The 11,586-nt window shown below is 37.8% G+C and overlaps 3 protein-coding genes across 5 annotated transcripts; all 3 read left to right on the top strand.

Annotated features, from left to right (window-relative positions):
- The first annotated feature begins 632 nt into the window (after positions 1-632).
- On the top strand, positions 633-2,961 carry LOC125219838 (transcription factor FAMA). Of its 3 annotated transcripts, XM_048121915.1 has the most exons (5): positions 642-751; positions 866-988; positions 1,101-1,571; positions 2,195-2,602; positions 2,687-2,961. In XM_048121915.1, exons 2-5 carry the CDS (start codon positions 965-967, stop codon positions 2,774-2,776), a joined length of 993 nt encoding a protein of 330 aa, XP_047977872.1. In that variant the 5' UTR covers positions 642-751; positions 866-964; the 3' UTR covers positions 2,777-2,961. The 3 variants fall into 3 exon arrangements, with proteins under 3 accessions (XP_047977871.1, XP_047977872.1, XP_047977870.1); XM_048121914.1 differs by having other exon boundaries at positions 633-988; XM_048121913.1 differs by lacking the exons at positions 642-751; positions 866-988 and having other exon boundaries at positions 1,062-1,571.
- Positions 2,962-5,570: 2,609 nt separating this feature from the next.
- Positions 5,571-8,077, top strand: LOC125219837 (UDP-glycosyltransferase 87A2-like). The gene is made up of 2 exons (XM_048121912.1): positions 5,571-6,134; positions 7,119-8,077. The coding sequence occupies exons 1-2, from the start codon at positions 5,660-5,662 to the stop codon at positions 7,982-7,984; spliced, it is 1,341 nt and encodes a 446-aa protein (XP_047977869.1). The 5' UTR covers positions 5,571-5,659; the 3' UTR covers positions 7,985-8,077.
- Positions 8,078-8,824: 747 nt separating this feature from the next.
- Positions 8,825-11,169, top strand: LOC125219840 (60S ribosomal protein L13a-4). Its single transcript, XM_048121916.1, has 3 exons — positions 8,825-9,155; positions 10,146-10,350; positions 10,805-11,169. Exons 1-3 carry the CDS (start codon positions 8,884-8,886, stop codon positions 10,946-10,948), a joined length of 621 nt encoding a protein of 206 aa, XP_047977873.1. The 5' UTR covers positions 8,825-8,883; the 3' UTR covers positions 10,949-11,169.
- Positions 11,170-11,586: the final 417 nt, after the last annotated feature.

Here is an 11,586-nt window from a genome sequence, read left to right as displayed (position 1 = left end):
CCCCAATTAAAAGTCACATTTCATTTTTACCATAAATAATAAGTAGGTCTCACATTTTACTAACTCAATTCACTCACATTTTATTATAAAACCAATATAAAAAAATGAGTCTTTTTTCAACCGACTTTTCTTTACATTTCTTAAAACTCGTGTCCGGTCAAAGTGTAACTCTTAATCGGGGATGAAGGGAGTACATAATTGATCATCATAATTACAAAATAAAAATTGAAATATATACGGTGGTAACATTTACTAGTTTGGCTACTTTAACAAAGATGATATGTGTTTGGCTAATTTAATAACTTTTTTAGTGTTAGAAGTAAAGATAAGATCAAAACTCATCTATCAATTTTCAAGATTCAAAGTTCAAAAAAGGTTTAGATCTCTCGAGCGTTGGTCAATTACAGCAGTCATGAAAAAGAAGGTGGTGGTGCTAACCTGTGATATGCATTAATTAAAGAGGGTGAAAAAAGTGTAGCATGATAATTAATTTTTTGTGTGAGGTGGAAATTAATCCACAGGCTCCTCTCCAACCTCATGAATCACACACACACACACACATATATATATGTGCATATTATAAAGTAAAAATACAGATATCAGCTCCCTTTTCTTCCAAATCACAAGTATGTATCTTCATTCATCACATACACAATATTTTCAGTACAAAATCCCACTCTTGAATTTTCCACTCTGTTAATTTCTCAAGGATGCTAGTGTTGTTTCATCACGTTGTGTCTTTATTTCGTTTGTATGATTAATCATTTTTGTCATCATATGATATGTCAAACCCAATCATTTATTTGTTTATGTATCTCTTGATATTTGACAAGATATATCTTCATAATTGCTGTAACTTGAACAGGTTTTTGGTGGACCCTTTTCATCAATAAAAAAAAACACACAAGGGTTTTATCACTTGATCAGTGGAGCCCACCTAGGGTTTGTCTAATCACACACATATATGGAGAAAGAAGGAAATTACATGGTATGGCATAAATCTACATAGGTCCAAGAATCTTTTTTCTCATATTAAAGTTACAAAATTGATGTATCATTTCATGAAAATGTTGTCTTACATAGAGCCTTCTCTTTGGCAGGAAAATTTCCCTGGACTTGACTATGAGCAACAACAAGATTCAATCAATCAAGAAATGGGAGCAATACCACTTCTATCATCATCCAACTTCTGCGGGTCGAATTCTTTCGACAAGCTGAGCTTCGCGGATGTGATGCAGTTTGCCGACTTCGGCCCCAAACTAGGGCTGAATCAAGGCAAGGCGCCCGAGGAAGAAGACGGATTCTTCCTCAAGCTGCAGCAAGATGATGACGAGAGCCACCACCGCATCTCGTTGATGGCCTCTCAGGAGAGGGAAGAGCAAGGAGGTGGGGAAAAGAGCACTCAAGGGGAAGGGAAGAGCAAGAGGAAAAGGCCAAGAACTTCGAAGACCGTGGAAGAAGTTGAGAGCCAAAGAATGACTCATATTGCTGTGGAGAGGAATAGAAGGAAGCAAATGAATGAGCATCTTCGTGTCTTGAGGTCTCTCATGCCTAGCTCCTATGTTCAAAGGGTAAACCAAATTTTTTTTACATTTTTATTTAATTAGGGTTATTCATCGAACCGTATATTGGCCGTGCCAACGTCTGTCGGTAAATTTACCAACGGATTATCTGTCGATTATTTCATGGCCTTTTTGTTTAGGTAAATTTTGATGTGACTTTTCATTTAGCTTTTTTTTAAAAATTTTCATACCGTCTAGGTTTTCTAGCTAGACCATTGCCGGAGCTACGTGGTAAAGTAAGGGTAATAAATAAATTTTTTTAATATTATCATTGAATACATTTTGAGAATTTTTGTACTATGTTATAACTTAAAACACATGGCTAATTTTTCTCTCTTTTTATCTTCCATCTTTCCTCAAAGACTAATATTTGAAAATTGTAACAAAATTAGGACTTTTCCAAGGTTTGTTAATTATGATAAATTTGAGTTTAATCTATATTTAGATGAAACCTTATTAAGGAGAATGTGAAATATCTTCTTAGCTCCACAACGTCAAATGTCTGGCTCTGTCACTGATCATATCTTAGCTTTTTATCTAACTTCCACTTTCTGAAACCTCAAGTCCTAATAAAAGTAACACAAAATGATGTTCCTATGATATTAATTGATACATGTATTATATATATATAGGGTGATCAAGCATCTATAATTGGTGGAGCGATTGAGTTTGTGAGGGAGCTAGAGCAGCTCCTCCAATGCCTCGAGTCGCAGAAGAGGAGGAGGCTGTACGGAGATGGGGCAAGGCCAGCTGGAGATCCATCCACGGCCGTGCAGCAGCAGCAGCAGCCTCAGATGTTAGCCATTCCAAGTGATGAAGAAACTGCAGGTCTTCGAGAAGAAACCGCGGAGAGCAAGTCATTCTTAGCAGATGTGGAGGTGAAGCTGTTAGGGTTTGATGCTTTGATCAAGATTCTGTCGAGGAGAAGACATGGACAGCTCATCCAAACCATTGCTGCACTTGAAGATTTGCAGCTCACTATTCTGCATACTAATATCACTACTATTGAACAAACTGTTCTTTATTCTTTCAATATCAAGGTATGATCTATCTCAATATATATAAACATTTGTTTGTTTATGAGAGTATTGATTAAAATTGTGTTAAATGTTTGTGTGTTGTAGATTAATGGGGAGGCAAGGTTCACGGCTGAAGATCTGGCAAACTCAGTTCAACAAATTTTCAGTTTTATCCATGCAAACAATGGCATATGAAGTGATAGATATAGAAACATAATGTTTGTATGAATTTGTATTGTGCACCAAGATAATCATAAATCTATGTAGTAATTTTGTTCACATTTTTGTTGACATATTCACATGTGAGATGTCCTGAATCGAAAATGTGAAGTAAAGCGAGATCAACTTGAATACTTAGGTAAAAGTCACTCCTTTTGTCACAATTGGTTTTGAGATGGAACTTGACCAGGGTTTCGATCGATGGTTTCCCTTCACGTATCATGTACGCTTCAATAAATGAAATTATTGTTGGCAATTGAAACAGAAAATGAATGTAATAATATCCCACATCGGTGTACACAAAGAGCTTAATCCACTATATAAGTCTCATGAGCCCTTCCTCCTATTACCAATTGGTTTTAGGATAGAACTCATGGATTTCTATCATGGTATCAGAGTGGGTCATCGACTGTGGGTCAAATTTAACTGATCCAGCAGTATATCTGGGCTGAAATCGGAAAAAATGACTGACCAGCAGTATATCTGGGCTTAAAATTGGGCCAGTGGTCCAACCGATCGGAAAAAAATTGGGCCAGTTGTCCAACCGATTATAAAAACAAGTCCAATCCCTCCAAGGTTCACCTTGAAGGGTTTGAGGGAGGGTGTTGGCAATTGAAACATAAAAATGAATGTAATAATATCCCACATCTTTGTACACAAAGAGCTTAATCTACTATATAAGTCTCATTGGCCTCTCCTCCTATCAACCCATGGATTTCTATGGATTATACCTCAGCTTCATAAAATTTAACATTGGAAGTGACAGATATGAAAGATATTACTAAGATATTACTACATATATATGTGAGTTAACCAGTAAATGTGTTGAGATATTTACATGTGATCGATGTTATTTAGTGATGCATTTGTAACTAGTTTTTTGTGTGGACCCTTTGATTCGATGGCTCAACACCCATGTTACGTCTACCATGCATCTATAATACAAGCTGGCCTTTTATTGTTTTATGTATATATAAGCCAAGGAAAATAAGTAGCAAGACAAAATGTGCATAAGGCATCTAGTAATAGTTTACAACGTTTTAATTTAAGGTCAACGCTTTCTCCCCCACACGTCTATAGTTTTGCTCGGATATGGGTTGACTTGTCAGAAATGGGCCAGAATTGATTGTGCTAGCATCTAGCATTAAGGTCAAGGAGTGATAAAACTCGTAGGATCAGACACAATAGAGATTAATGAAGATTGATGTCGGCATCGGAAGGCAATGGTGATGTGTCAACTGTCGCTGAGAGTAGTGAAAGGAGAGCATAAGAACCGTTACATCGAAGGATTGAGCAGAGTCGGAGATAGCATAGATCGACTCCGATCCCACCTGAATCTGTCATTGCTTGTTAGTAGAGATTTGCATTATGTTGATTCTACCTATTACGTTTAAAAAATAATTCCTAATCAAAATTACCATTATATGCATGACATGAATTCTAACAAATTAATTGATAGTGTGGTAGGTGTGTGAATGTAATAGTCTCACTTTAAACATAAAATGTTTCACTTTAAATTTATTTTGAATATGGTGCACAGTGTACCCTCCATATTGGAAAGCCCAAATTATTTTTTATTAGGATGTAGTGGAAGGCCCCAATACATTTTACATTAAGTTGGGCTCGGGCCTAGCCCAATCTTTGAAATTTTAAAAATCTACAATCTTTAAATAAAATACTACTACCACTTGAGGAGTACTCATTTTCGGCAATAAAATATCTCACTTTTGCTAGTATTTCATTTCATTTCAGTATATTTGCAATCAATCATAGTTAGTTAGTTACTTTTTTTTCAAAATTAATCTTACCCATATAATATGAAGTATTTGATTTGCAGTATGAGATTTTATGAAAAAAGAGAATGTAACAAGAGGTGAAAAAATAAAGATGATATTATTTCTTTTCAAAAAAATAAAGAAGTTACGTTTTTAGTCGTATAAATTAGATCTGTCCAAGGTTTACCGAAACAACGGTTAAAACCGAAACTGTAACTGAAACCGTGAGAATTTATCCAAATCGAAGCTGTCGATTTTTGAACTGTGGTTCGGTTCAGGTTCAAATTCTTTTGAACCGAAACCGTGCCGGAACCACGAAAAACCGCCGGAAAACTGTGAAACCAAGCTAGAACCGCAAAAAAGGGCAGTTTGGAACCGTGAAGAATCGTAAAAAACCGCCGAAAAACCGTCGGTTCGAAATCAAAACCGGCAGTTTTGGAATCGGAACCGTAACCGCGAAACAGCCTCGCGGTTCGGTTCCGGTTCGGCAATTTCCAAAACCAGAACCGGCGGTTCCGAACCGTAATCACCGGTTCTGGAACCGTGGGCACCTCTAATACAGATAAAGTATATTCTATTGAATCATTATATTCAATGCATTTTATTTTCTCCTCATTTTTCTTCATACTTCAAATACTCCCTCCGTCCCTCATTAAGAGTCACATTTTTCCATTTTGATCCGTCCCCAATTAAGAGTCACACTTCATTTTTACCATAAATAGTAAGTAGGTCTCACTTTCCATAACTCAATTCACTCACATTTTATTATAAAACCAATATAAAAAAATGGGTCCCACATTTCACTAACTTTTTCAACCAACTTTTCTTTACATTTCTTAAAATCCGTGCTCAGTCAAAGAGTGACTCCTAATAGGGGACGGAGGGAGTAACATCAAATCATTCGTACTAAATATTTTGTGATTAAATTTTTTTGAAAAACTAAAACAATGAAAGGTACACAAAACAACCAAAACAATCCCACAATAAATAAGAGTATGTTTCCACAACGCCTCTAGATTCCCAAATTCCACCAATATCCACCTCCCCCCAAGTAGACAACCACCACCATCTCCGCCGCAGAAACATGGCCGCACCCCCCCACATCGTGGCCCTCCCGTACCCCGGCCGAGGCCACATCAACCCCATGCTCAACCTCTGCCGCCTCATCCTCGCCTCCCGCCCCGACGCCACCGTCTCCTTCCTCGTCACCCAAGAGTGGCTCACCCTCCTCGCCGCCACCCCCACCACCACCACTCTCCCTCCCAACTTCGCCTTCCACACGTTCCCCAACGTGATCCCCTCCGAGATAGGCCGCGGCAAGGACTTCCCGGCCTTCTACCGCGCCGTCCTCGCCAACCTGGAGGCGCCCGTGGAGGACCTCCTCGGCCGCCTCCCCCCGCCGAGGCCCGCCGTCATCGTCTACGACACGTACATGACGTGGGTGGTGGGCCTCGGCGCCCGGAGGAATATTCCGGTGGCGTCGTTCTACACCATGTCGGCCACCGTCTTCTCCATTTTTCACCACTCTCATCTCATCTTCCAACGCTCCCAAATTGGAGGTCGATTTTCTTTTCATTTATATTTTCATGTTTTGCTATTTTCATCACATATGTTTTGTTTTTCTTATCTCTTTACAAGATGATATGTCACTATCACTTTAAATGAGAAAGAAAGTATTTATGAAGACTAGCCATTTTCTAAGTGTGAAGATAATTTATAGTCATGTGCATTTCCATAATTTTGTAAATGTGTGGGAAAAAAATCTTGAAGTTTTGATTTTTTCACAATTGTTCTATGGCGAACATCGAGTCGCTTACTTGTAATATATTGTTTGTAATATATTGTTGATGTTGTTTTCTTTATGAATAGACGGCATCGTTTACTCAATAGTGATGACATCCACGAATGATTTCATGGCTATTATCTTAGATACAATTTCATAAAAATATTTCGTTGTGGAATATTGTGAACAAATTCAAAATTTCATGAATTTTTGCACTTGATTTTAAAATTACAGGATGATCCATAATTTAATTAAATTTTATGATTTTTTTTTACAATTTTCTCATGAAATCTTTATTTTCAAAGTGGCATCAAAAGGTTATAGAGTTGGGAGTCTTGAGACACAATGTGCAACCCTAGCCATGATAACATATTAACATCTACATTACATATAAATTGTAAAATTGACAATTTTCTACATACATACTCTATGGACATGCTCCCTTCGTTCCTTTGTAGCTGAGTCGTATTCTTTTTTAGCTTGTCCACTGTAGCTGAGTCATTTCCTTTTTCGACAAAAAGTACTTTATTCTCTCTTACTTTACCCTCTCTTCATCCTTCTACCTTTTATCTTTCTACTTTATTCTCATTTTACTTAACTCATTTAAAATATTTTTTCTTAAATCGTGTGCCGAAAAGAAATGCCTCTACTACATAGGGACGGAGGGAATACTATATATTACCATAGCTACATAATCTATAGATAATGTCATAAAAGGTTATGAAATGTGCCTAATCAAATATTAACATTGCATTTTCAGATAAAGAAGAAGAGGAAAACTTGGTAGACTACATCCCAGGAGTCCCTCCACTAAGAGTCACAGATCTCCCAACTCCAATCCATGGCAAAGGCAATGAAGTTCTACCTCATGCCTTAGAAGCAATTCAATTAGTACCAAAAGCTCAATATCTCCTCTTCACCTCTGTCTATGAGCTAGAATCCCAAGTCATTGACACTTTAAGACAAACCATTCCCACCAAAATCTACTCCCTAGGCCTTGCAATACCATCCCTCAATCCCACACTTGATGATGACAAGCCACACTACCTCCAATGGCTGGATGCTCAGCCTCAGCACTCTGTTCTCTACATCTCACAAGGCAGCTTCCTCTCCGTCTCGAAAGCCCAGTTTGATCAGATTGTTGGTGGCGTGAGCCGTGCTGGCGTCCGCTTCTTGTGGGTCGGGCGTGGAGAGGAGGATCGCCTTCAGGAGAGGTGCGGGGGCAGAGGGATAGTGGTGCCGTGGTGTGATCAGCTGAAGGTGTTGTCGCACCCTTCTGTAGGGGCCTTCTGGTCGCACTGTGGGTGGAATTCGACTAAAGAGTGCGCGTTTGCTGGGCTTCCCATGCTGACATTCCCTATATTTTGGGATCAAGTTACTAATAGTAAGATGGTTGTGGAGGATTGGGGGTTTGGGGTGAGAGTGAAGAAGGGGGATGATAGTTTGGTGGGAGAGGATGAGATTGCTGAGGTTGTGTTGAGGGTTATGGATTCCGGGAGCCCCGAGGCGAAGGAGAGGAGAAGAAGGGCCAAGGAGGTGCAAGAGATTTGTAAGAGTGCAAGTGGTGTTGGGGGATCTTCTCATGGAGATGTTATGGCTTTTATTAGAGATATTTGTGAATGTTGAAGTCAAGTGTGTTGAGGTCTTGCAAAAACTTGAGTATGCTTTTGTTTTTTTTAAGGTATGTATTGGCAATTGAAATAATCTTGTTTTGTTGCATTTCAGTTTGGTGAAGTGCATTTATCTAGGATATGAACAAAACATCTATTAATATATGTTTAAGAAATGTATGAGAAACTCTATATATCTAAATATACTTGAGTGAGTAAAATAGTAATGAAGAGATTTGAATCCTAGAAATTTATGTTACAAATATAAGAATAATTGATGCTCTGAGTGCATTGATATAATGAAGTACTAAAAGTAACAATGACGTGTGTGAGTTGGCCTAGCGATAGAAAGATTAATAATACTTGAGTCCAAAGAATTTAGGTTCGAGTCCTTTGTGGCGCGACCTTTAAATTTATGTTAATTTAAGTGTACACATTTAAGAATTTTTATAAATCCAACCATCATTTTGAAGTATTACAAAAATAAAACAATTACATCAAATTGCCAAATCTAGAATAATCATGTTACATTTGAAAAACATTTGACATAAAGGCCTATTTGACGTGAGAATATTTTTAACCACTCCAGTCTATTCACAATCAATAATTGAAAGCTAATTCAAATACTTACGTGTATAACTTGTAAGATCCCAAAGTTAAGTAATGAAAATTAGAAAATATCGTATATAAAACCTAAAATCAAAATCCAAAAAAAAAAAAACAAATTGAATACTGTATTAAAAAAAAAACTCTAGGCCCAATTCAACTGGACCAGGCCCAATGCCCAACACTCAAAAAGCCCAATTTCCAGCCCTAATTTATCACTAATACATACAAATAGATACAGCGGCACCCCAAAACCCTAATCTCCCCCACAGCCCTCATTTCATCCGAGAGCAGATCAGAGAGAGAAAAATGGTGTCTGGTTCAGGTATCTGTGCTAAGAGAGTGGTGGTGGACGCCAGGAACCACATGCTCGGCCGTCTCGCCTCTATTCTGGCGAAGGAGCTTTTGAACGGCCAGAGAGTCGTCGTCGTCCGCTGCGAGGAAATCTGCCTCTCCGGCGGCCTCGTTCGCCAGAAAATGAAGTACCTGCGGTTCCTCCGCAAGCGTATGAACACCAAGCCGTCTCATGGCCCCATCCACTTCCGTGCTCCTTCGAAGATTCTCTGGAGGACTATCCGTGGGTATGATTTTTCATATTTGATTGCAGTCTACGTGTTTGATGATTGATTCAGCTCCGATTTGGATTTGTTAATGCCGTTTGGACTTCGCGTGAATGTTTAATTCAATTTTTCCCTTCAATTGAAGATAATTTTTCGGTATAGTGTTGCTTAAAATGCAATTTTAGCTTTGGTTTGACATGCGAAGTTTACAATATGATCTATTAGTTAGTCTATTCAGCTTCCTGAGTGTTTCTAGTCATATGTGTTGATTTAAACTCCGATTTAGCTCTAATTTGGATTTGTTAATGCTGTTTGGACTTCGCGTGGATGTTTGATTCAGTTTTTCCTTTCAATTGAAGATATTGTTTTCGGCATAGTGTCATATGCTATGCAATTTCAGCTTTGGTTTGACATGTGAAGTTTATATTATGATCTATTAGTTAGTCTATTCAACTTCCTGAGTGTTTTTAGTCATATGTGTTGATTTAGACTCCGATTCAGCTCCGATTTGGATTTGTTAATGCTGTTTGGACTAAGCATGAATGTTTAATTCAGTTTTTCCTTTCAATTGAAGATATTTTTTTCGGTATAGTGTCATATGCTATGCAATTTTAGCTTTGGTTTGATATGTGAAGTTTACAGTGTGATCTAATGGTTAGTCTATTCAGCTTCAATTTGGATTTGTTAATTTTAATTCAGTTTTTCCTTTGAATTGAAGATAATTTTTCAGTATAGTGTCACATGGAATGCAATTTTAGCTTTGGTTTGACATGTGAAGTTTACAATATGATCTATTGGTTAGTCTATTCAGCTTCCTGAGTGTTTTTAGTCATGTGTTGATCCCTAAACTCCGATTATGTATCGAGTCTATGCTTTATAGTATATGTGTGTGAGTGCTTGTTAGCAATTTTATGGAATTTGTAAATTTTATCCCATTCACAAATTTTTTACATTTTGATTGTTTTGGATGGTAATCATGAGGTTGTGCTAACTTGGTAATGTTTATCACAGAATGATTCCTCACAAGACTAAGAGAGGAGAAGCTGCTCTTGCTCGCCTTAAGGTGTACGAGGGTGTGCCTCCGCCATATGATAAGATCAAAAGGATGGTGATTCCAGATGCTCTCAAGGTCTTGAGGCTCCAAGCTGGGCACAAGTATTGCTTATTGGGAAGACTGTCATCTGAAGTTGGATGGAACCATTATGATACCATCAGGGTAAGTTCCATCATCATTTTGATTGCTTTTCGAGGGAATATGATATATTTAAAAAATACTATGATTTAAGTATTTCCTACTTGCTTTTTGGGTGATTTCATAGTATATGTAACGTGTTCTCCTTTTGATACTAATGTGTATGTAGTGCGCACATCTGACATTTTTTGAAATCCCATTACATTCGAAATTGTGGTGTCATGTCAATCCTCTGTTCTGATCATGAAATAGATGAAAAAATTGTAATCTTGTTGAAGAATGAAATCTTATTGGCACTGTACATATCTGGCCTATTTTTCACAACCCAAATACATCAGACTTGATTTTGTCTTGATGTTTCCAGTTACACCGGCCTTTACACTGTGCTTACTAAGTGATTACTCTGTTTCCAGCTATATCATATTTTGTTTGCTGGTATATGCTATTCTTACATTCATTGTGCTCCTATGTTTTATAGGAGTTGGAGAAGAAGAGGAAGGACAGAGCTCAGGTTACTTATGAGAGGAAGAAGCAGTTGACTAAATTGAGGGTTAAAGCTGAGAAGATCGCCCAAGAGAAGCTTGGTTCCCAACTCGATGTCATTGCTCCGATCAAATATTGAAGTTAGTGTCGCAGCTCTTCTCCTCGACAATTTTGATGTTTCTTGGATTTGATTCGACTAGCAGTTCTTTTCCTCTGAGCTTCTTGTTTTTCTCATGTCAAGTTAAATTGGAATTTTCTTTATCAGACTTTGTTGCATTCAGCAACCACTTTCTTTATCAGTTCTTTTCCTTTGAAATGTTTCTTCAAATTTCATTTATATATTCCCTCATACATGCTTAATTGTTGGGTTTGCTTGTGTTTGTAAATTGTCCAATCAACTAAATAATTCCCTTTTGTTATGAATAAACTTATACTACATTTAGATTTCATTCCATCACTATATCACCTAAGAAATGAGTGTATTTGAGTAAAAGAGAACAACCACTTATCCAACTATTTATGTTCTGCAAGAAATCAATAACAGGCTAAAAGTATATGATCAGTGAATTTATTATGGAGCTTGAGGTTTCAATGTTTTTCCAATTGATTGCCAGTGATCATGTAGGCGTAAGCCATCCATCTCTATTAATGTAGTTGATGTTAATTAAGTCTTGCAACCCTTGACCACGCAGCTTGCTTCTTGCCCATGCCGCTCTGCCCAAAGTCTTGGCGCCGGGTCCGATACAATTGATCTCTGCGATCGTCAATAGGCTCCTA

This window comes from Salvia hispanica, chromosome 4, assembly GCF_023119035.1.
Source record: "Salvia hispanica cultivar TCC Black 2014 chromosome 4, UniMelb_Shisp_WGS_1.0, whole genome shotgun sequence".
In the NCBI taxonomy this organism is placed as follows: Eukaryota; Viridiplantae; Streptophyta; class Magnoliopsida; order Lamiales; family Lamiaceae; genus Salvia; species Salvia hispanica.
Note: the sequence above shows the minus strand (reverse complement) of the source record. Positions and strands in the feature narration are given on the sequence as shown.

Excerpts from the sequence above, each read along its gene's own strand:
- LOC125219840 (XM_048121916.1), top strand. The coding sequence starts at position 8,884 with ATGGTGTCTGGTTCAGGTATCTGTGCTAAGAGAGTGGTGGTGGACGCC. Across the intron at positions 9,156-10,145 it reads CTCTGGAGGACTATCCGTGG|AATGATTCCTCACAAGACTA; the intron begins GTATGATTTTTC and ends TGTTTATCACAG. Across the intron at positions 10,351-10,804 it reads ACCATTATGATACCATCAGG|GAGTTGGAGAAGAAGAGGAA; the intron begins GTAAGTTCCATC and ends TATGTTTTATAG.
- LOC125219837 (XM_048121912.1), top strand. The coding sequence starts at position 5,660 with ATGGCCGCACCCCCCCACATCGTGGCCCTCCCGTACCCCGGCCGAGGC. Across the intron at positions 6,135-7,118 it reads CCAACGCTCCCAAATTGGAG|ATAAAGAAGAAGAGGAAAAC; the intron begins GTCGATTTTCTT and ends TTGCATTTTCAG.
- LOC125219838 (XM_048121913.1), top strand. The coding sequence starts at position 1,062 with ATGAAAATGTTGTCTTACATAGAGCCTTCTCTTTGGCAGGAAAATTTC. Across the intron at positions 1,572-2,194 it reads CTAGCTCCTATGTTCAAAGG|GGTGATCAAGCATCTATAAT; the intron begins GTAAACCAAATT and ends ATATATATATAG. Across the intron at positions 2,603-2,686 it reads TTTATTCTTTCAATATCAAG|ATTAATGGGGAGGCAAGGTT; the intron begins GTATGATCTATC and ends TGTGTGTTGTAG.